This window comes from Myotis daubentonii, chromosome 2, assembly GCF_963259705.1.
Source record: "Myotis daubentonii chromosome 2, mMyoDau2.1, whole genome shotgun sequence".
Taxonomy (NCBI): Eukaryota; Metazoa; Chordata; class Mammalia; order Chiroptera; family Vespertilionidae; genus Myotis; species Myotis daubentonii.
The window spans coordinates 138,616,141-138,641,594 of NC_081841.1; the positions used below are offsets into that span (position 1 = coordinate 138,616,141).

Below are 25,454 nucleotides of genomic sequence, written 5' to 3' on the forward strand. Positions count from 1 at the left end.
AACGTTATCAACCAGAAAAACCATGGGGTGCACTTAAATTACATTTCTGCCAGTCATCCCCCTCATTTTCTGGGTGAAAAAAGGATAAGAGAAGATAAGTAACTTTGGCCAAAACCATTTCACCGTTAATGCCAGGACTAGGATCAAAAGCTAGTCTTCTAACTCCCAGTAAAATGTTTTCCATGACATCAAGCTGCTTCTCAAAAAAAATTACTTTTTTAACTTTAAAATCTTAGTGAACCAATTTGAAGAAAAGCCAAACCTTTGCGTGATTATATCCAAATATTCTGTTCACTTAACTTGCATTTTACTCAAACTGATCCCTGGTGACAGCTCGTATTTCTTATAAACTAGAACAGAAATCAGTGTAGATAAGGACCCACATAAAAAACTTAGGGTTAGCCCTAGCCGGTTTGGCTCAGTGGATAGAGTGTCGGCCTGCAGACTGAAGGGTCCCGGGTTTGATTCCAGTCAAGGGCATGTACCTTGGTTGCAGGCTCCTCCCTGGCTTAGGGCATGTGCAGGAGGCAACCAATCAGTGTGTTTCTCTCACATTGATATTTCTCTCTCTTTCTCTTCCACTCTCTCTAAAAATCAATGGAAAAATATCCTTGGTTGAGGATTAAAAGATAAAAGAACTTAGGGCTAGAGAGAATTTAGTCTGTTTTTTTTTCATTTTGAACATGAAAAAACAAAGCCCAGAAAGGTTAAATGGCTTTCTCAGTGTCACACAGCGAGTCAGTGGCTCCTCTGGCCTGAAATTCAGGTCTCAGCTTTCAGCCCATGACTCTCCCTATACTGTATATACCCTCATCCTCTCTGACACTTTTTTGTTTGTTTAAAAATCTGTCTCATACAGACGTCCAACCTCATTCTCTCTCTACTTTAGACTTATTCATTCTAAAAATGACATTAAGACATATCAATATAAGTCAAAAGCGGAGTATAAAGTGTGTTTCTTAAAACCAGAATTCTAATGAGCTAGCTCACATTGCTGCACAACTAGAATACTACACGGTGTGAGGAACTAGGGTGCAATGACGTCAGTGGAAGGAGTCAGACATGAGGTAGTCCTAAGTGTCATAAAGAATTAAAATAACACAGTGGAAGACAGAACAAGCACTGAGAGGACACAGGGGAAGGTCTGGCTGCCACCCCTCTCACTCCAGTCCCATCCCAGGGCCCCAGAGTTATATAGTGTATCTGTACATTGTGTTGTGTTCTCCACGCCCCCCCCCCACCCCACCCCCGGTGTAATCCCCTTCATTGCCTAGTGTCCACGTCATGGCCCTTGCTTGTAGCCAGACATTCACAACTATGTGTCCCAGCGTCTGTGCTGCCTCCTGCCCTCGGCCTCCCTGGCTACCCAAGACTGACCCAGCTGAGGCATCCTCAGGTGGGGCACAGAGGGACATGAGTGGGTGGGTGTAGGGAGAGGGGGAGCCAGGGAGGCAAACACAGAAGGAACTTGTTGGAATGGCTTCCAGGACTTTGTCCTTTAAGGAGTATGAGCTTCAGGCTGAAGTGGGAAACGGGCAGATTCACACTGTTAAAGAAACTGGGGAATTAACACAAAGAGGAAAGGACAAACTGGTTTATGTTGGATTATTTGAGCCCCTAATTAATTACAGTCATTCTAGAATTTGTTTCTAATTACTTGGTAGCTCAATGTCAATGACATGTAACCTAAATTTGTATCATATCAGCTGCCCTAAATTTTTTGGGAAAGCTTTAACCTTTGGTATTTAGTGTTTTAAGTTTGAGCCTATAGGTTGAGCCTTCGCAACCTATAAATAAGAAAACGTTTCCAATGCAAGAGCTAATAGTATTTGCTCTCCTGCCCCAAAGTCTCTGCTTTCCCACTTGCCTCCTGAAGTTCCAGGAGAGCAGTTCCCAGGCTTCTGTATGTCCTTGGTGGCACCTCACCACTGAGCCATTCTCCGCTTTGAAATGGCCACAGCGCAGTGCCAGAGAGGTGCTCATTCACTTACTCACCAGACACTCACTGAGCTTCTGTGATACATGAAGACTGTGCAGGAGCTGAAGATGACGGGAAGAACAGAGCCCAGTCCTGCCCTCCGAGGTCCACAGCCTAGACTGGATGCCAGCTTGCACGGCTGGCCACATACTCCCACACACCCCACAGCACCGACTCACTGCAGTGCTGTCTATCACTGAAATCTTTTCTTTAAAAAAGAATGGGTGTTATGTATGCACACATATACATATACACACATACATAAATGTACTATAATAAAAGTGTACACATTACATTTACTTCATATATGCACTGTGCCCATGTTTCATGTGTTGTCTTACACTCAGCCCATGTGAGCCGGTGCAGCAGCCTGAAAGGTTTCCTCCACAGTGAGCCTTCAAGCACAAAACCATGAGTGCTCTCAGGCTCTCCTGAGTTCTATGGCTGTGCAATGCCTATAGCTTATTTCTCTAGAGTCCTTCCTTAAGCCGCTGTTGTATTCTGATTAGTAGTTTTGACCCATAATGACTGTCAAGAAGTGTGTGAAAGTGCTGGGCCTGCTGGAAGCAAAGGAAGACTTCATTGCTGGATGTTAAAAAACAGGTTTTACAAGAACGCCATGTGCTTTGAGGGAAACAGCATAAACATCGATAGGCAATGGCTTTAAACAGGTATTACAGCCTGAGATGCTGAAGCAATGATTGTGTGAAGGATTGCTGGAAGAAATGATGGCTAGTGGCATAATGTGACTTTATTCATTTATTTTTTAAGCCTCACTGAAGATATGTTTTTATTGGTTTTATTGGTTTTATAGAGAGAGGAAGGGAGAGGGAGAGAGAGAAATATCATGAGAGAGAGAAGCATCGATCGTTGCCTCCCTTATGCACTGACCAGGGATCGAACCTGCAACCTGGCTATGTGCCCTGACAGGAAATCAATCCCGTGACCCTTTGGTTTACGGGATGATGCCCCAACCAACTGAGCCACACTGTCCAGGGAAGCATAATGTGACTTTAGCAGAAACAAAGAAAATGGAAAGCCAGTTGCCAGAGGTTGATGCTGGAAACACCTCTCCACAGGGAATGTCTAATAACCACCTGCCCAGCACTGGTTCAGTTGGTGTCCCTGTTTTCAGAAGAGTTCCCGTGCTAAGTGCATTTGCATGGAGTTGTGGTCAGTGCTTCCAGGGTTTTCTAGAAGCTGGGTCTATTAAAACCCCCTTTTGCTCCCACCTACTCTAGTGGTAGGATGGCTTTTCTACCCCCCTTCCATTTCCTAACTACACTTAATACCTCAGAGAATCCTGTTGACATGGAAAGCACAAGAGCTTCTAAATTTGCCAAATAGATTTTGTGTTTCGGAAAGAGCACAGACTTCAGTTTAAGGCTGAAATCATTTAGCTTCAATAATGATGAAAGCACATGGCAGTAGATGTTTCTTGCCAGGGCCACCTTGGAAATTACAAAACCAAAGCCGTTGCACACTGTTTGGTGCAGCTGAGATGGCCCGTACCGCTGGCCTCCTCCTTGGCTATGGGGAGCTGTTGGCCAGGCTTTCATTTACTCTGCTATTGCACGTTAACCCTTTGAAGGCTCTTTAAAATAGAAAGGGGAGGATGTATTAAAACCTGACAGTTTGCCCCACCCCTGCTGTCTCTGAATTTAATGAGCAGTTGTTCTGTGAGAATGTTTGGAATATTGAATGAGCTGGGCTGAAGTGCCAGCAAACTGTTGCCATACCAGTTATTTGTAGGTTTTAGCATGGTGTTTAAATATATATATTTTTATTGATTTCAGAGAGGAAGGGAGCGGGGGAGAGAGAGAGAAAAAAACATCAATGCTGAGAATCACTGATCTGGCTGCCTACTGCATGCCCCCAATAGGGAATTGAGCCCGCAACCTGGGCATGTGCCCTGACCAGGAATTGAACTGTGATCTCTTGGTTCATAGGTCAACACTTAACCACTGTACCATGCTGGCTGGGCTTAGCATGGCTTTTTGACACTCACCTACACACAAAGATAACATTTGGTTTCCCTTAAAGATTCTTTGTAACAATAGCATCTTAACCCATGAAACACAACCTCTTTATTCTATCTACATTCCATGTTCTCAGATTTTCCAAGTCTTCTTCATCTTTTGTTCCTATTTGAATAAATGAAGTATTCTTAAGTAAAGTAAGAGATTGCTTTGGATGGATTCTGCAACCTTATAATTTTATTTTGGACAGCCATTCTAACAGCCTTGCCTGGGCCAGAGAACAGGGACAGAAGCCAGGACCACAGACAGACTCAGAGGCTGTGACAGGGGGTCACCCAGCAAGGGGTCTGGCCAGAGACGGAGCTGAGGCCTTGATAGAGATTAGAGTCAAGCTGAGGAAGGTGCAGGGTCAGATTTAAGAATAACCCAATGCCAAGGGGGCCACGTGTTTCCTCCATCTGTTAGGTGGTTCTGTGCTGACCAGTGTCTTGGCTCTGCTGTGCTTTTGTGAAATATGGGCTGGAAGGCAGAGCTGGGGAGAATCCCAGCAGACACCCAGCTGACAGTTTATTGTGGAGAAGATTATATGCAGAAGATTAAACTCTTAGTGTTCTGTCCCCTGCAGCTTCCCACACATACCTTTAATATATATGTATTAAGCACCTATTAGGTGCAAGGATGTATGTATAACTACTGTGTCAACTACTACTGTCAGTTAATAATAAAGTAAAATATCCATAAATTGATATTTTACCCTCCTTTTAGCCCAAGTCTGTGAAATCTATGAAGTTTCATTCATTTTAATCCAACTGGGTGTTTTTGTTGCATAGTACTGGATTTAGTGAAAGGGGTTGTTTCAGTGAGAAAGCTCTTTGTGAGAAACTATAAACACAGAAAGAGAAATGGCATGGGATGCATATAGGGATGTGTTCCAGAGCATCACATCAGATGGAGGAAGGGGGATGCTTTGGGTTTTAAATATTTTAAAATTTTTACAAAGCACATCATTTGGTAAAAATTATGCCTGTCATGTCTAAGAGTGTTCAAGCAGAAAGGATGGAGTTGGGTTGAGTTTGGGGAGGTAGGCAAAGGGGTCCAGCCCAGAGTTAGGACAGAGGGTTGCTAGTGGACCGAGGAACTCTTCTCTGCAGGGGACACCACCCCCAGAGCAAGAGCTCTTGTGGAACAGGCCAGGGACAGTCCATCCGCTTCTCAACTGTGATGTCAGAATTACCCTAATAAGCATTTATCTGTGCAGTAAAACCTCAGTATCACAGACTAATTCGGGGAAGGGGTTATCTTTAAAGCAAAAGGCCTGTTATATAATAAAGTAGGTTTTCCAAATGCTCATGTTAAAAAATTGACAATTAGTTTACCTGTTTTTACTAATATGGACATGTTTGTATAATTAAAATTATGTAGGAAAAGTTTTATTTCACAGAAAAGTTTTATCTATGTATTACTGCAATTTTGAATTTATACTGAATAGATCTAGTAAATGCATGTATTCGCCAGTCACTGTGAGTAAACAAACAGATGTGCACAGCTGGGCTGGCTTAGTGCGCGTGGGAACATTGGCGAGCACACATTAAAACTGCAGCAGAACAACAGAACCAATTACCATGTGCCATGCGGTGTAATCACATGCTGATCATTCACCAAACATTGTCTACAAGCGGTACTCCTGGATGTAAATGTGTAGTCTGAAGTTGCAGGTATGTAATATTTATTTGTGCCAGCAAAATCACTACAGTGGTTTTTCCAACACATGGCCTATTGGCTAAAATTTGTCAAAAATAATAGTGAATGAATAACAAAAAAATAACCTGTTAATATAATTATAAGCAAATCTTGCTTAAAAGCATTTTAAAATTAACAGGGTGCTAATTTTCACATATGACATATGGACTGGAAATTTTGTCCATTAAATCCAAAGTCTGTTAAATCAAGGTCAGCAAAATCACAAAATCGAGGGTTTACTGAGTAATGTCCCAACGCGCCCCTTCCCCCCAATCTTCCACCTGCTTTCTCCTAGACATTCAAAGGAAATACTCTATTTCTCAATTAATGATAAAGGCACTTACAGTGTGAATGCCCTTTGAGGTTAATTATTTAGTATGAATGAATATCTATAATTTTTTTATATTAATGATCAAAAAATCCGATCCTTTCCTGTTTTCTAAGAGTGAGGAGGGATTAAAGAGAGCAGTCATTGAGTATTTGAAAGCAAATGTTGCTACCAGCCAAGGAAGAACTGAAGATAAATCGCATACTTGATAGCTTTGTCAAAGATCTACCTATGGCCAAAGGTATTTTTGTCATGCATTGTTGTAGAAGCTGCAGGTTACTTATGAAAACCTGGTGAGGGTCACCTTTTTTTTTAACCAGTTTTCCTCATAGGGAAGACCATCATTCCTAGGGACATATTAATATGACTTTCATTGTTTCTCTGTATCTTCATGAATAGTAGATGTATCATAAACGTACTCAGAAATGTGTATATAAGAGAATGAATGAATGGATGTATCATTTGTCTGCGAATCAATCAAGAAAATCTTAGGCAACTGTAATCAGTAGGATTTCTGTCTGATATTACTGTGACAGCTTTTGATATCAGAAAATTCAAAGCACATCTTGTTAGAAGTCGGATACCCTGCAAAAGGTCAAGATAATAAATCCTTCCCTACTGCTTCTCATTCATCCTTTAATACATCAGTCAGTTAGTTTTCATGCAATTTACTCCAAGCAGCAGAACACCCAACTAACCAGCTTAAACTGTAAGGACATTTGTTATTTGCTTATGTGGAAGATCAGAGGTAAGTGACTCCGGGCTGGTTCAACCGCTCAACAATGGCATCGGGCAGTTGGGCTCATCTGCCACCTTCTTTCGTTGCCACATGGTCACCAGGTGGAGACTACAGCTTTCGCAGAAACCTCCTGACAGACTTTCTCTTACATCTGAGATCACATGCCTTACCCTGCGCCAATCACTAGCGAAGGGGAATGAGATTGCTGTGCTTAATTCCAGCCAACCATGATTCATCTGACTTCTGTTTGAAAGAAGAAAGGGGTGGGTGTTGGGTAGGTAACTAAGAATGTCTGCTGAGCCCCACCTAGTCTCCGCTGGAAAATGGGAATCAGCTGTGCTGTCCAGTCATAGCTCCAGGCCTAACTGTTCTTTCAGGATTGTATTCTGGCAATTTACATAATTTTACTGATGGTTCTTAAAAATTATGAGCTTGCTCTGGAACATTTTTATGAGTTATAATTCACAAGGTCCATGTTTTTCCCATTTTAATTCATATGGAAGAGGATAACAATTCTTAGGATTGCAGCATAGTTACCTAATGGTGTCAGGTATGAGAAACACATCCAAGGTCTCAGCATGTACATCAGTCGCATCAGAAGATGTAAGGTTCACAATATTTTGTAATCTGGGGGAGATGTTGGTCCATTTAAGTGAGTAAATACAGTAGTGTCTATTTCAATAATTGAAATTACTTTATTTGAGCTCTTCCTAGGTGAAACCAACCCTCAGAGGAAATGCATTCCAAGTCCTCCACACACACTTGAGAGGACTCGGAAATTTGACCAGGGTTCTATAGCACACGTCTGTCCCCAGGAAACGCGCTTCCTCACATGATAGGCCTTCCCTAGTATCTGTTTCAGTTTCTGGGGACAGTCCTGGTTAGACTGTCTAAGACTTCCTGCCTTGTATCTTTCATGAATCATTGTCACTTCATAAGAGATGCCCTAAAATGGCTTTGAAAACCCCTCAGCAGATGTGCTCCTCCCACCCACCTAGAGAAATAGATTCCTGTGAGAATCCCTGGATTTTATGGTATGTGTTTCTCTGGAATAAATCAGTTTGGGCTGATGGTTTTCAGAATTTGTCAATTTTGAAACATCTCTAGACTCCCATTTGGGGTTAGTGAGGGACTGCCTTGCTGGCAATGTGAGCAAAGCCATTTCTCAGCAGATGGCCTGGCAAGTCACACAGGTGGCAAAGCACACGCCAGTTCCTTTCCGCCCAGAAATTTCATAGCCAGTTTCCTGCCCCACTGTTGGCCCACTATAGGTGTCTTTGCAACTGCAAGAGCATGATTCTTTAGGTAACTGCGGTGGGGCAATTTGTGGGGCTTTTTCTTTTGCCTTGTGCCAACATTTTTAGTAATGGTTCTTAAAAGACTATTTTCTTACAGCAGAATTACTGGATTGTGTGAAATATCTAAAGGAGATGACTACTTTTTTATGAAAATAAAGATACAAGACACAGAAATTTGCTTTCTATATCTCTTCAGACATTTTTCACTTGGTTTTTAAATAATGTCCCTAAGCGCGTGCACGTGCACGCGTACACACACACACATACACACACACACACACACACACACGTGAGGAATGGTATTCAGAACAGTTATTCCAATAATTCTATCACTGCTCAGACTATTTTTGAACTTTATCTCTTAGAATTGGCCTGTAGAACAGGCACAACTCTTATGTATAAACTAGCCTCATTACTGTATAATTGTACCTGGTTTTGACTAAAACACCAGCCTTATCACCTTATTTACCAGATGTGGAGTCGTTTAATCAGTTAGAGCATGGCAGCGTGGGTAGAATGGTATAAATCATTGAGTTCAGCCCCATTTCTTTCTGAAGAGAAAGCTGAGGCCAGAGAAGTTTGACTTGCCAAAGGGTACATACACATAGCAAATTAGCAAATTATTTTCAGCAGAAATCAACTCCAAGTATCCTTGGGCTGTTTATTAAAAATAAAATCTATTTGTAAAGAACACGTAATTGCCACCATTAGAGATATTAAAAAAGAATCTTCCATGGACTCTGCAGATCCTTCCAGAAGCAGTCCATAACAGTTTTAAGAAATGACTGTACTATTATAATAAATGTAAAGTTTGTACTTTATTTATTATTATAAAGGTATACAAAATAAGCTTATCATCTTATAAAATATGTATCTCCATATGTAAGCACTATTATGTTTGTTTAAAAATTCAGCTAGACCATAATTATAACATTTACATATATTTCTTTTTAAATTTTATTTATTTATTGGGGGGGTTCTTTTCAACTTGCAATCTTTATTTTTTTCAATTACAGTTTACTTTCAATATTATTATGTATTGGTTTCAGGTGTGCAGTATACTGATTAGACAATCATATCCTTTTCAAGGTGTTCCCCCAATATTTCCAATACCTGGCACCATGCATAATTATCGCAATTTTATTGAATATATTCCCTATGTTGTATTTTATAACCCATGACTATTTTGTAACTACCAATTTGTACTTCTTAATTCCTTCACCTCTTTCATCCAGTCCCCCTAACCCAAGCATGTCAAACCCAAAGGCTAACATGGGCCAAATAAACAAGGTTTAAGTTTATGTGAGCCCCCACAAAACAAAAACTTCAATTTTCATAGAAACATAGGTTTATTTCAAAAAGTATAGTATTAAAAAAAAGAACAAGAGCAATGATAAAATTAATGTTTTCTTCCTGGCACTTGGCATCTCTTCTCTGTTACTATCTTTCCTACTTTGGGGGAAATCTTGTTCGCAGAGATTACTTTCAAAACTGACCCAAGGTGAATGTCAGTAATTCTGGATCTGACAGGAGACTTATTTCCTTTCATAATTGTAAATAACTGCTCACATCGTTATATGGGCTGGGCCACAACAATATTTCTTGTGAGCCGCATGTGGCCCGCGGGCCACGAATTTGACATGCTTGCCCTAACCCAGCCATGGGCAAACTACCGGCCCGCGGAGCCGAAAGAGCGGAGGGTTCTCTTGCTCTCCCCTCCGCTCCTTCACCAGCAGCAGTGTTAACATGGCAACGTCGGGAAACACAGCTGCGGCTCCTTCTTCTGAGTCCAGTTTAAGAACCCATTGTGGCCCTCGAGTCAAAAAGTTTGCCCACCCCTGCAACCCTTGCCCTCTGGCAAGCACCAGTCTGCGTTCTGTGTCTATGGGTCTGTTTCAGTTGTATTAGATAGTTTATTTTGTTCTTTAGATTCCACATATAAGTGAAATCATATTATATTTGTCTATCTCTGACGGACTTATTTCACTGAGCACAATACACTAAGTCCATCCATGCTATCATAAATGGTAAGATTTCATTCTTTTTTTATGGCTGATGTAATATTCCACTGTATATATGTACCACAGCTTTTTTTTTATCTGCTCCTTTATTGACAGGCATGTGGGTTGCTTCCATATATTGCTGCAAGGAACATGGGTACATATATTCTTTTTTTAAAAATATATATTTTATTGATTTTTTACAGAGAGGAGGGGAGAGGGATAGAGAGTTAGAAACATCAATCAGCTGCCTCTTGCACGCCCCCTACTGGGGGTGTGCCCGCAACCAAGGTACATGCCCTTGACCGGAATCAAACCTGGGACCCTTGAGTCCACAGGCCAACGCTCTATCCGCTGAGCCAAACCGGTTAGGGCTACATATATTCTTTTGAATTAGCATTTTAGGTTTCTTCGGATAAATACCCAGAAGTGAGATTGCTGAGTCATGAGGCAACACTTTAACTGTTTGAGAAAACATCATGCTGTTTTCCATACACCAATCTGCATTCCTACCAACAGTACATGAGGGTTCCCTTTTCGCCACATCCTCACTAATACTTGTTTATTGATTTATTGATGATAGCTATTCTGACAGGTGTGAGATGATATCTCATTGTGGTTTTAATTTTCATTTCTCTGACATTAATGATGTTGAGCATCTATTCATATGTCTATTGGCCATCTGTATCGCCTCTTACAGATATGTCTATTCAGGTGCTCTGCCCATTTTTTTATTGAATTGTTTAGTTTTGGTATTATATAGTTTGAGTTCTTTATAAATTTTGGATAATAATCTCTTATCAGATATATCATTGGAAAATACTTTCTTCCATTCAGTAGGTTGTATTTTTGTTTCGTTGATGATTTACATTGCTGTGCAAAACTTCTCAGTTTGATGTAGTCCCACTTATTTACTTTTTTCTTTTGTCCATTGCTTGAAGAGATGTATCAGAAAAAAAATTGTTAAGAGAAATCTTAAGATATTTTACTCCCTATGTTTTCTTCTAGGAGTTTTATGGTTTTAAGTCTTATATTTAAATATTTAATCTATTTTTTAGTTTATTCTTATATATGGTATAAGGAGGTGGTCTAGTTTTGTCTTTTGCAAGTATCCAATTTTTCCAACACCATTTATTGAATAGACTATCTTTACCCCATTGTATGTTCTTGCCTCATTTGTCATATATTAATTGACTGTGCAGACAAGGTTTTAATTCTGGGCTCTTTATTCTTTTCCATTATCTATATGTCTGCTTCTATGTCAGTACCATGCTGTTTTAACTATTATGGCCTTGTAGTATAGTTTGATATCAGGTAACATAATACTTTCAACTTTGTTGTTGTTTTTTTACCCTCAAGATTGCTAAGGCTCTTCCAAGTCTTTTGAGGTTCAATATAAAATTTTTAATTATTTGTTCTAGTTCTGTGAAATACACCATTGGTATTTTGATAAGAATTGTTTTGACTCTATGGATTGCTTTGAGTACTATAGACATTTTAATAATGTTAATTCATTCGATTCTGGAACATGGTATACACTTCCATTTATCTGTATCTTATCAAATTGTTGTCTTTGGTATCTTATAATTTTCCAAGTAAAGGTCTTTTACCTCCTTGGTTAAATTTATTCCTAGGTATTTTTTATGCAATTGTAAATGTGATTGTTTTCTTAGTTTCCCTTCCTGAGAGTTTATTATTGGCATAGAAATACAACAAGTTTCTGAATATTTATTTTGTGCCCTGCTACTTTACTGAATTTATTCATCAGTTCTAGCTTTTTGGTGGAATTTTTAGAGTTCTTTATATTCAGTATCAATATTATCTGCAAATAATGAGAGTTTTTATTCCTCCTTTCCAATATGGATGCCTTTTATTTCTTCTTGTCTGATTTCTGTGGCTAGGACTTTAAGGGCTATATTGAATAAGAGTGGTGAAAGGAGATATCCCTGTCTTGTTCCTATTCTTAGATGAAATGGTTTTAGTCTTTGCCCATTGAGTATGATGCTGGCTGTAGGTGTGTCATATATGGCCTTTATTATCTTGAATTATGATCCCTCTATTCCCACTTTGCTGAGAGTTCTTATCAAAAATGGGTGTTGGATTCTGTTTAATGCTTTCTCTGCATCTTTTGATATGATAATGTGATTTTGTCTTTCAATTTGTTTTTGTGATGTATTATATCTATAGATTTGTGAGTATTGTACCAGTATAGCATCCCTGGAATAAATCCCACTTGGTCATGGTATATGACCTTTTTAATATATTGCTTGATCTGTTTTGCTAATATTTTATTGAGGGTTTTAGCATCTGTGTTCATCAGGGATATTGGCCTGTAATTATCTTTCTTTGTCATGTCTTTATATGGAATTAGGATAATGTTGGCCTTATAAAAAGAGCTTGGAAGTGTTCCTTCCTCTTGGATTTTTTTGGACCAGTTTGAGAATAGTGTTAGTTTTTCTTTGAATGTTTGGTCCTGTGAAGCCATCTGGACCAAGGGTTTTGTTTCCTGGAAGGTTTTCTATTACTGCTTCAATTTCATTAGTTGTCATCATTCTATTCAGGTTTTCTGATTTCTCCTGATTTCATTATGGAAGATTGTATTTTTCTAGGAATTTGTCCATTTTGTCCAGATTGTCCAGCTTGTTGGCATGTTGTTGTTCATAGTATTTGCTTATAATCCTTTGTATTTCTGTTATGTCAGTTGTTATTTCACGTCTCTGATTTCTGATTTTATTTATTTGCATCCTTATTTGCATCTTGTTTCTTGATGAGTTTGGCTAAAGATTCATCAACCTTGTTTATCTTTTCAAAGAGCCAGCTCTTGGTTTCATTGATCTTTTTTGTATTTTTTTTTAGTTTCATGTCATGGATTTCTACTCCAATCTTTATTATTTCTAGTTACTTTGGTCTTTTCTTGTTGTTCTCTTTCTAATTCTTTAAATTGTAGGGTTAGATCAGCCATGGGCAAACTACGGCCCGCGGGCCGGATCCGGCCCGTTTGAAATGAATAAAACTATTGAAAAAAAAGACCATACCCTTTTATGTAATGACGTTTACTTTGAATTTATATTAGTTCACACAAACACTCCATCCATGCTTTTGTTCCGGCCCTCCGGTCCAGTTTAAGAACACATTGTGGCCCTCAAGTCAAAAAGTTTGTACCCCTGGGTTAGATAGTTTATAAAAAAAAAATTTATTGTTTTTAGAAGTAAGCCTATAGTGGTATGAACTTCCCTCTCAGGAGGGTTTTCACTGTGTCCCATAGATTAGAGGTTGTTGTATGTTCACTTTCATTTGTTTCTAGAAAGTTTTTTATTTCTTTCTTAATTTCATTGGTAACCCATTCATTGTTTAATAACATGTTATTTAGCCTCTGTGTATTTGAATGTTTTTGGAGTGTTTTTATAGTAGTTGGTTTCTAATTTCATGCCATTGTGATCTGAGAAGATGCTTGATATGATTTCAGTCTTCTTGAACTGGTAGAGACTAGTTTTCGTACCCTAACATGTGGTCTATCTTTGAGAATGTCCTATGTGCACTTGAGAAGAATATATATTCTGCCTCTTTGGGGTGAAATGTTCTGGAAATTTTAATTAAATCTAGCTGATCTAGTGTGTCATTTAGAGTCACTGTTTCCTTGTTGATTTTTTTGTCTGAAAGATCTATCCAATGAAGTCAGTGGGGTGTTAAGGTCCCCTACTATGACTGTATTGCTGTCAATATCTTCCTTTTATGTCCATCAGGGTTTTCTTTATATATTTAGGTGCTCGTATATTGGATGCATAAATGTTTATAAGGATTATATTCACTTGTTGGGTTGACCCTTTTATCATTATGTCATATTCTTCTCTGTCTGTTATTATAGCCTTTGTTTTAAAGTATATTTTGTCTGATATAAGTATTGATACCTCTGCTTTTTTATTTCCATTTGCATGAAATATCTCTTTCCATCTTTTCCGTTTAAGTCTGTGTGTTTCTTTCATTCTGAGATGGGTCTCCTGTAGACAGCATCTATGTGGGTTTTGTTTTGTTTATCCGTTCAGCTACTCTATGTCTTTTGATTGGAGCATTTAAGCCATTTACATTTAAAGTGGTTATTGATAGGTACATGTATATACCCATTTTATTCTTTATATTTATACTCATCTTTTTTTTTCTCCTTTATTCTTCTTAAAGAAGATCCTTTAACCTTTCTTGTAATACTGGACTCCATTAGCTTGATCTTGTCTGAGAAGCTCTTTATTTCACCTTTAATTTTAAATGATAAACTTGCTCGGTAGAGTAGCCTTGGTTGTAGGTCCTTGCTTTTCACTTTGAATATTTTCTTTCACAGGTTAAGGAAGTTTACAGCCATTATTTCTTCAAATAGGTTCTTGAGCACTTGCTCTCTCGCTTCTCCTTCTGGTATCCCTATGATGCAGATATTATAACACTTGATGTCCCAGAGGTCCCTTATACCCGTGGTCGGCAAACTCATTAGTCAACAGAGCCAAATATCAACAGTACAACGATTGAAATTTCTTTTGAGAGCCAAATTTTTTAAACTTGAACTATATGTAGGTACATTGTTATTAACTTAATTAGGGTACTCCTAAGTAGACCTTTGCTAAAAACGTCCTCAATCTGATTGAGGTACATTCGCTGAGGTCAACCCCTTCCAACTCTCCCATTTACACTCGTCTTGTATACTTGTTTCGTTCAGTGGTTGGCAAACTCATTAGTCGACAGAGCCAAATATTAACAGTACTTCTTCTGTTGTAGACTCGCTCAGGCCGAAAACCGACTTCTGCGCATGAGCCACGAAGTTTCAATTGCGATGTACTTGCGCGCCCTCACGTGGTATTTTGTGGAAGACCCACACTCAAGGGGCCAAAGAGCCACATGTGGCTCGTGACCCACAGTTTGCCGACCACTGCCTTAGACTATCCTCATTTTTTGAAAATTCTTTTTTTTTCCTGCTGTGATTTTTTTACTCCCCTGTCTTCCAAATTGCTGATTTGATCCTTTGCTTCATCTAACCTGATGTTTATTCCTTCTTGATTATTCTTCATTTCAGATATTGTATTCATAATTTCTGTTTTTTTATGGCTCTTATGTCCTATTTTATGTTTGCTGTCTCTTTGTTGAAATTTTCACTAAGTTCCTTGAGTATCTTTGTAACCATTGTTTTAAACTCTGTATCAGGTAGATTGCTTCCCTCCATTTTACTTAGTTCTTTTTCTGGGAATTTCTTGTGTTCTTTCATTTGGAGCATGTTTCTTTATCTCCCCATTTTGGCTGCTTCTCTGTATTTGTTTCTGTGTATTAGGTAGATCTTCAATTCTACCAGTCTTGGTATGGTTGCCTTATGTTGTAGAAGTCTTGTGGGGCTCATTAGCACAGCCTCCCTGATCACCAGAACTAAGTGCTTCAGGAATGTCCAGCATGTGGGTTATGTGAGCCCTCATGTTGTACTTGAGTCTTAATTGCTGTTAATTCATGTGGGGTGGGTTGCCTCTCCAGTTGGCTATTAGGATCATCCCCCACCTCAATGTGTGAGCTGCTGCGAGGCAGCTGACCACACAAAGAGGAATTTGCTTCAACAGTCTCTGGTGCCTGCTGAGATCTTTTTTTGGATGTGGTGCTTGTAAAGCTACTTGGATTGTGCTCTGAATCCCACCCTGAGAAGGCCGCCAGTGCAGGTCAATGTTAGGTGCTACCTATGACAAGCCCTGAGCTACCTATTTGGGGCTACAAAGCAATCCATAGTTTGTGGCTGCCTCTGTTGGGCCTGGGTGTGTGTGGAAGGGACCAAGCTGTGAACCAAGGCTGACTTCCACCAGCATCAAGCCTGGGGGCAGGTCAGCAAGAGACCCAAGGCTGCCTAAGGCCAATCTCTGCCTGCTAGCTGCCTGTTCAACTCAGTCACTGAAAGAAGCTTTGGTGGTAAGCAAGTTGCATGAGGTAGGTTCTCAGTGAGTCACCAGGGAGGGGTGAGTGGTATTCCCCAGACTGATATAGCGTCAAACCTGGAGCCAGTGCTGGGTCTGAGGCTACTCATCAACAGTCTGAGGGTTCATTAAGGTCAGCTGCCATCCACCAGGTACCCTCAGACCATTGTGGTGAGATGGGGTCTCAATGAGTCATCAAGGTTTATTAAAGGCCAATAGAGTTCATCAGGCCCAAGCAACCCAAGATTTGGTTGTGTGAAGGGAGGGCTCTGTACAGGAACAGTGGCTATGGTCGGGCGTGGGAAGGAAAATGGCCCCTGCCCAACTCAGTTTTTCCTGCAGTCTGCCTTGACCTCCTGGAAATCCTGCACTGTGGGACCAGGTTGGCCACAGCACACTAACAGTATTATAGAGTGCAAGCTCAGCAGGGCAGGGCCACCAATAGTTGGGAGGATAAAGGTAGTGGTTCTCTCAAAGTGGGCTAGTGGATCTGGGGGGGGGGGGGAATACTGCTGCTCTGGCAGTGGGAGGAGGGGATAGATTTCTGAAATTAGCAACAATATAACTATCCCACTTTTGAATTGTTTCTTGTTTTTCTAATTTCTCATGGAGAACATCTACAAGATGTTACCAAAATCTCCAAATAGTATCTCCAGGGCTGAGACAAGCTTGTCCTTGTGCTTTGCTGTCCAATGAGATAGCCACTAGCCATGTGTGAGTATTTAAAATGAAATTTTACTTAATTAAATACAATTTAAATTTCAGGTCCTCAAATACTCAGTAACTACTATATTAGATCCTATGGGTGTAAACACGGACATCAACACAGAAAACGTTTTTGGTTAGTGCTGGTTTAGAATTCTTGTAGTCAGTGTACATATTTTAATTTATTACTTATTAAATTACCTATGGACAAGTTGGAAAATGGTGGCAAGTTTTGGGGAAAGTATTTTAAATGTTTATTTGTTCTCTAAATGTTTCTAACTACTCTGCATAGTTTAATTTTTAAAAAGAAGAAAAAATTATGTTCACCCATTTTTAGAGCATGATTATGTGTGTGGAATTCATATCAATTGTCATGTCCTGGCTGGTAAATTTTCTTAAAGTATGCTGAGGTTATGGCAAAAATTCTGTTAATGCTGCCAAAGCTATTGGCAGAAAGATCCAGTTAATTGAAATCTCTTTACAATGTCATAACATTTGAAATGAACTCATCTGGCTATAAGACAATGGAAGTTACGTTGAATTCATTCTTTATAGCCATTTTATTTGTGAAGACCTTAAATTACCTACATGCCTTCATTAATCTTAACATCCAGAATGAAAGTCCTAACAATGACTGGGTCACCTATAAAGACTGCTCTGGCCTCATACTCCAGGTCCATTTGCAACCTCTCCTGCCTCACTGTAAACAGTTTGAGGGCAGACCAATCCTCCCTGGCTTTTATGGACCCCACTAGAGGTCTGGCGCATGAAATTCGTGCACAGTGGGGGTGAGGGGGGTCCCTCAACCAAGCCTGAACCCTCTCCAATACAGGACCACTCAGGGAACATCCCTCTTACAATCTGGACTGCTGGCTCCTAACCACTCGCCTGCCTGCCTGCCTGCCTGCCTGCTTGCCCCTAACCACCTCTGCCTGCCAGCCTGATCGCCCTTAACTGCCTCTGCCTGCCTGCCTGATCACCCCCTAACTGTTCCCCTGCTGGCCTGAGCGCCCCCTAACTGCTCCCCTGCCAGCCTGATCACCCCCAACTGCTCTCCCCTGCCGGCCTGATTGCCCCTAACCTCCCCTGCCTCGGCCCCCGCCACCATGGCTTTGTCTGGAAGGATGTCCAGAAGATGTTCGGTCTAAATAGCATATTAACCTTTTATTAGCATAGATGGAACTTTGCATGATGTCCTGCCAGTACATTTTTCTGTGAGTCTTATTTGAACAAATAAATGAACATCTGATCAGGTCTGCCCTGAAAATCATTGTTTTTGGGAACAGGCTAATAGGGTACATGAAATGTAACTGCTTCAATTCATTTTATTGTGGAGTAATATCTCCTGAACTGCCCACAGGATTGGAATTCCTGTGTGGTTATCAGTCCTTTTGGTAAATCTGTGCTGAATGAAATTAGGGACTAAGAAGCCACAGGCTCTCACAGTGGAAGGCTAAGGTGCTACATATTCTGTTTGAATTGTAGGAATAGTAAATCCAATTTTAAAATTGAGATGAATTAGGAAAAGTACAAAATACCATAATAAAATTAGAGTGGGTCCAGAAAATAAATACACTTTTTTTTAGTGTCTGTGTATACAGCCTATATCACTGAAGCACAACAGATGACATTTTCTTGGGTATTTTCTGTTTATTTTATATGAAATGACATTTTCCAGAGAATGAGATTTCTTTAGAAATTAAATAGGTTAATGTATATCTGTTGTGACTCAGCAGGAATAGGTAGGCAGTGGTCCTTCTAAACTCTGGGAGAGAGGCAGTCTGGTGAGACCATTTTCCCTGCTTCTGGTAGATCTTGTTCCTTGTGAAAATGCTTTTCTTAAAAATAAATACATAAATAAATAAATAAATAAATAAATAAATAAATAAATAAATTTTTTCAATTTGTCTCCTTCCCAACACAATGGAGGTTAAATCTGATGAGATTTTTGCCAGATACTAACAGTATCTTTTGTGCCTTATGGCCTTAGGTTATGGGATACCTTAAGGACTTGGGAAAAACGAATTCTTCTATCTGCCCTGTAGTTTTGGTGTTGGTCATGGGATAGTGATAAGATCTCAATTCTTCATTTTTAGGTAACAATCAACAGAGATAGTGGTGAAGATGTGAGTTCTCCCAAACATGGGAAGGAAGACCCTGACAACATGCCCCACGTGGGCGGCAATACGTGGGCCGGCGGAACAGGTTGGTGGCACTGGCATCCCCTTGGGTCTGGTTTCCTGAGACTTCACAACCCCACGTAGACAGTGCAGCACTCCTAGGGAGGCTTGGGGACCAGCGCCTCTTCTGTCTCCCATTAGCCAATGGGATCGTAACCTTGCCCTGTGTCCCAACCCAGCATCAAAACATGGAAAAACCCTGCCATTTGGAGTCCCACAGACTCTGCCACGCTATGACTGAGGCCATTTGGACCCAGAGCTGCTTCATCAATAAAAGGGGGGAAATATTAACTGCCTCACAAGGTTGTGGTGAGAATTAAATGAGATTATGATTGTAAAGCACTGAGCTCAGGGCCTGGCATAAAGAATGTATTCATTAAAAGTGTTAATCCCTTTTTTAAAGTTCCCTGCCCTTGGAATCATGCCAGAAATCTATAATAAATCCTTTCTTGACTAACTGACTTGGAAAAGAAATGGTGCTTCTCTTCCATGTCTCAGAAGTGAGTTCGAGGATGCAGGATTTTGAGATAAGAGAGTTGGTTGCAGTTTGAACTGATGGCTGGGGTCCGTTCCTTCCTCTTGGCTGCCTGAGGAGAGCATTGTTCCCATGGCTGCTGTCTTCCTCTTTCTTCCCAGACAGCTGGAGCAGACACATCTGCTGGGCCACGGGAATCCAGCCAGACTGTGTGCGCACTGTCTGATCTTATCTCGGTCTGAGCAGTGCTGGCAAGGGCTGCGAACTTGGCCTTCCCTTAGGATGGTCTGTGCCTCTTGGCCTTGACAGCCTCAGGAGGAAATGGTTTCTGTGCTGGGACAATGTGCTATCAAGTAGGCCTGTGGACTTGCTGCCTGCTCTGTTTATTCATCAAGCATCAGCTCTAAAGAAAGGATATTTTTAGAAATGCCCTCTGATCTGGAAATTAGTTCAAACCTGCCATATTGAATCCATATGGAATGTACTGCAGAATGAGCTGGCCAGATGTAGGTTTCCCAGCTGCTGGCTGCTCTGAAGTGGAGGCTCTTACTTGTTATTCAATTTGAATCTACTACCTCACATATTTGTCTGGACTAGAGAGCCTGCTTTTGCTTCACACAGTCTTTCTTTTTCAATTTTCAAGGCTCCTTTGCTCCAGATTCTTTTCCCTCAGAGTTCTCAAATATTGTACTTACCTTTGACCCAGCAAGTCATTTGATTCCTTTTTTTGTCATCAAAGCCCCTCCCTGGCCCATTTTCTACTTCTCTCTGAACTGACTTAGGATATTCACTGTTAGCTTCAAGATTATGTGAAGTCTAGAACCTCCTGAAAGCTTTTCTTATTTGATTAGTACAAATCAAAGGTTCCTAGAAGTGGAGATTATGAAGAACTCTCCCCTCATGCCCTCTCCACCAGTATGACTTGCCCGAAGGACCATGTAACTCATGCTGACCATCACTCACACCATCTCCAAACAGTTGTGGGTTCTTTCCTCAAAAAATGATGTCACCTCATCGCCTAGGAAGTTTTCAGCTGTGATTCATGATCCACCCATTCCTAAGGAGAACCTCCTGTGCGAAAGGAGTCGGGTCACATAAAAGCTTTTCCTCCTCTGTAGCTCATTGTCATTGTCCAGTAACTGCTCCCCTCCGTCTATAGCTATCCATGTGTGAGAGCCAGGAATAACACACATCCAAGAAGGAATTTTCCACCACCAATATCTAAATAAGAAGGAAATAAGATGTGCTAGAACCAAAGGGTAAAATTACTATAATTAATGGGCTGTTCTTATGGTATTTCCCAGAAGGAAATGGCCTACCTGGACTTTGATAAGAAAAGCAGTACATGCTGAGTTCTTGCTTTGACTTACTACACCAATCAAGGCTCCAATGGAGAAAATAAAAATGTGACATAATTTCACCAAAGCCTAAAAGCTTTCAAATTTTCCATTTATGAACTTAGAATTGACCTCATTTATGTGACTGGAAGTTACCTAAATGATAATAATGAGATCAGTCATTTATTATATAGCTCTTACTTTGTGCCAAACACAGTTCTAAGCATTTTAGCCTTATGGCAGTCCCATGAAGTAAATGATATTAGCAACCCCATTTTACAGAAGAAGACACTGAGACACAGAGAAGTAAGGAATGTCCCTCACGGAAACCTCACTAGTGCATAGCGAGGATTCAAACTCAGGCAGTCTGGCTTAACTGTACAATACAATCATATCTAATAAAAGAGAAACATGGTAATTGGCGTACAACCACTACCCTTCCCATTGGCTAATCAGGGCGATATGCAAATTAACTGCCAGCCAAGATGGCGGCCGGCAGCCAGGCAGCATGAAGCGAACATGAGGCTTGCTTGCTTCAGTGATGGAGGACTCCAAGGTTCCCCACCTGCCACTGCCGGCCTCTGAGCTGCAACTCTAAGCAACTATGTTACAAATATAGAAGCTAAACAAAACCCCAGAAACCTGCTTTAGTCGCCGGGCTTCAGCCAGCAGGATCGCAACATTGTTTCAAATACAGAAGGTAAACAAAGGCCAGAAACCTGCTTTCAGCAGTGGAGACCTAAGCGCTGGAGCCTCAGAGCTAAAGCTGGCCCAGAATAAAAAAAAAGAAAAAAAAAGAAAAAAAGGAGCGGTTGGGAGCTTCAGTCACCCACCAGCCTGAAAACAGCCCTCAGCCCCTCACCCAGACTGGCCAGGCACCCCAGTGGGGATCCCCACCCTGAAGGGTGTGTGACCAGCTGCAAACAGCCATCATCCCCTCACCCAGACTGGCCAGGCACCCCAGTGGGGACCCCCACCCTGATCCAGGACACCCTTCAGGGCAAACCAGCCGGCCCCCACCTGTGCACCAGGCCTCTATCTAGTAAAAGGGTAATATGCCTCCCAGCACCAGGATCAGCGTGACAGGGGGCAGCGCCCAAACCCCCTGATCGCCCTGCGGCTCTGTGTGTGACAGGGGGCGGGGCCACAACCTCCCTATTCACCCTGCTCTGTTTGTGACAGGGGAAGGCGCCCCAACCCCCTGATCGGCCCTGCTCTGTGCCTGATAGGGGGGAGCTCCCCAACCCCCTGATTGCCCTGCGGCTCTGTGTGTGACAGGCTGCGGTGCCCCAACCCCCTGATCGGCCCTGCTCTGTGTGTGACAGGGTGCGGCGCCCCAACACCCCCGCCCCACGGGCCCTGCTCTGTGTGTGATGGGGTAGAGCCATAACCTCCCCATCGGCACTGCCCTGAGTGTGACAGGGTGCAGCGCCCCAACCCCCTGATCTGCCCTGCTCTGTGTGTGACGGGGCGGTGCCCCAACTCCCCTATCAGCCCTACTCTGTGAGTGACAGGGGGGAGCTCCTCAACCCCCTGATGGGCCCTGCTCTGTGCGTGACAGGGGGCAGCGCCCCAACCCCAATTGGCCCTGCTCTGTGCGTGACAGGGGGTGGCGCCACAACCTCCCCATCGACCCTGCCTTGAGTGTGACAGGGGGCGGTGCCCCAACCCCCCAATCAGCCCTACCCTGAGTGTGACTGAGGGTGGCATCGCAAAGTCCCAATCCGCCCTGCTCTGTGCATGACAGGGGCGGCGCCCCAACTCCCCAATCAGCCCTGCTCTGAGCCTGACCAGGGGCTGCACCTAGGGATTGGGCCTGCCCTTTGCCACCCGGGAGCAGGCCTAAGCCAGCAGGGCGTTATGTCCTGAGGGGTCCCAGACTGCGAGAGGGCACAGGCCAGGGTGAGGGGACCCCAACCTTCCCCCCGAGTGCACAAATTTTTGTGCACCGGGCCTCTAGTATTATATAATACTAATATACTGTGTTATATTATGCTGCCCCTCCAATATTGAATTCTCTTCTGATTTCCCACATTATGTGTGAATGAACCAAAGAAACCAATTACTAATATTTTAATAATTATAAAACTAGGGTAATAAACTGGTAGCCCAGAGACCAAATCTTGGTCAATATATGTATTCTTTAGGTCTATGTAGTTTTTAAAAATAATTTGAATTTGAATGTATTTAGACAAAGCAAGTCCTCTAGTTAGCCAAAGTTCTTACCACTTCTTATATTTACCTACCTAGTCTTCTAGGCATTTAATTTATATCTACATGGTAAACAGTCTGGGCAATATTACCTAATGCACACTTACAAGCATGTAAACTGGGTTTGTATTGTAAACTGTTCTAAAGCTGGTAGTGCTTATCTGTTGTGTAGTACTCTAGGCTAGAACTAAAAGTTGGTATAATGATTGGTTTCTAATCTTGGCTAAGCCACTGATATGAAACTGTAAGCAAGTCTCTTAACCTCTCTGTGCATCATTTTAATCATTTTCTAAACATATGAAATGGTTTCTATACCCTAGTTGTCTTTCTTATTTTAAGGAAAAGTAAGGTAACATGAGGGGGAAAAAGTTAAGTTGTTCATTTAATTAATATATACTAAGAATTTTTTATATTCAAAGTCACTCTTGTAAGTGCAGATTTACTAAGATATATAAACTATGACAATCCATCGTATAGTTGGTGAAAAAAGGTTAACGAATAGTGAGTACACTGGAGCATTGGTCCTTGTGAGGCAGAGTCATCAGATGGCATGTCCTGGAATTTGGACGGGGCCTTGAAATGTGGGTAAGATCTGCCTGGCTGGGGAAATGGAGAAGCATCTGGAGCAGGGGTGGGGGCACCCTTTGTTTCCAAAAGAAGGTCATTTGAATATTTAATTATGAGATGAGTACAGTTAATATGCTTCATGGGACTGCTGGATCAGAGAAACAACCTGAGCTTCCATGGCTTCATTCTAGGGGGAAGAGACACTGCAGGTCTGGGTGGCAAAGGAGGTCCTTACCGGCTGGATGCAGGCCACACAGTGTACCAGGTCTCTGAGGCCGAAAAGGACGCGGTTCCCGAGGAGGTGAAGAGAGCTGCGAGAGAGATGGGCCAGAAAGCGTTTCGGCAGAGGTGAGTGGGCCCGGTCCCTTCAGGGCAGCGCTGGCCGCTGTGGTGAAATGTCATAATGGACCCTGAACCGACCCAGATATGTGTGGATCTCCACCTCATGCGGCCACTTGAACCACAAACAAATCCACAGCTTCCCCCTTCCTAATGGACACAGCCACGTGAGCCTAACTCCCCGTTCTTTCTACTCAGGCTCTTAAATGTATTGATTACCTATGACTATGTAGAAGATGGAACTGAGCACAATAGGAAGTAAAACCAAAGATATTTTTCTTAAGAGAAATTAAAGTTCAAATCACTCCATCCACATCTGTTCTAGGCCACACAGGGATCTTGGGGATGTATGTGGAGCAGGACGATCACACACCCTCACACTCACTCCCTTACACTCACTCCTGTGAGGGCTGCAGCCATGTGGTAGGAGACTCTGCCCCCTGGCTGTGCAGAGGACAGGTCAGTGGGCTATTGGGAGTTAGGGCTGGAGCTCAGCCAGGATTGGGACATTCCAGGAAGGGAAAGCCAAATGGGCAGAAGCACCCGTGGGGTGAGCATAGTGTCCTCTCTGGGTTAAAGGCACCAGCTGGGGGTCGGGGAGTGAAGTTGAACGGGAGGCCCTTTCGGTGGAGGCCTTAAAATCAGGGCTGAAGAACCTGTGGCTTTCAGACGATCTGGAACCATCTGGGCCATTTGATCAGAACCATCTAAAAAAATGAGAAGAGGCCTCATGATGCTCTTCAGCTAAAAGTGGAAAATGCCAGAGGAGCGGCGGTGTCTCCCTCAGGACTGGGGACCCGTGGTGCCTTGGGCGGCAGATTCAGGTTGTTGCGCCCAATGAAAGGAGCTGGCTGCCGTTCAGAAAAAAGCATGCTCAAGTGTATGTGATCTATGAAGTTCCTCCGCGTACAACATCTGGTATTAGATCACATGCTGTGCTTACACATCCTGCAAGTAAACAGAGCAAAACAATGGGGATAAACATGCAGGTTCCTCCTGCCACACCCTCAGGAAAGCCTGCAAGCCTTAGGAGCCTCTGTACAGGTGGATAAGGCAAATGTGCTGGCTTTCCTGGTGACCTTGAACAGCCATCTATCCTCACCGCCTGAATTTGCTCTTCTGGAGATAGGTGGCTTCCTCTCCCTGCTTCCCAGGGAGGTTGTGAGGACAGATAACTATGTTAGGAATGCAAGCAGTTTAAACTTCTCAAAACAAACAGAAAGTGGGGAAAATACTGTAAGGAAAGGTCTTGTTGGAATTAAGATATTACTGTACATTTCATATAAATGATTTCCATTTAGGGAAGGATCCAAACAATTAGATATGCAACATTCTCCCCTCCCCTCCCCAAACGAATGAGCTTCTATTGTTGCCACGCTCAGGACCTCACAAGTAAATATCCAGTCTCCGTTTCTGAATAAGTGCACAGATGGTTAGATGCTCTGGCACACGAGTAGTTCATGGGGAGGCAGAAAGGCTTTTAGCAAGTGCGTGGGCACAAGTATCCAGCCCCTGTTCCGATTCCTATAATGGGGTTAAAGAACCTGATTCTGTTAGGGCCATTGCCCCACAGGTGAAAGAGGTCAAGGAGCATCTGTGACAACAACACAACTAAATTTAGAGGATGTAAGAGAGAAAGTGGGAAAGG

At 42.0% G+C, this 25,454-nt stretch overlaps 1 protein-coding gene across 1 annotated transcript in view; it reads left to right on the top strand.

Moving 5' to 3' along the window:
• VWA8 (von Willebrand factor A domain containing 8) overlaps window positions 1-25,454 on the top strand; it is a 411,100-nt gene that overhangs the window by 338,903 nt on the left and 46,743 nt on the right. The window contains exons 38-39 of the mRNA XM_059684720.1: window positions 18,794-18,902; window positions 23,659-23,815. Of these exons, the coding sequence (XP_059540703.1) occupies window positions 18,794-18,902; window positions 23,659-23,815 (266 nt within the window). The remainder of the gene's footprint in view (window positions 1-18,793; window positions 18,903-23,658; window positions 23,816-25,454) is intronic.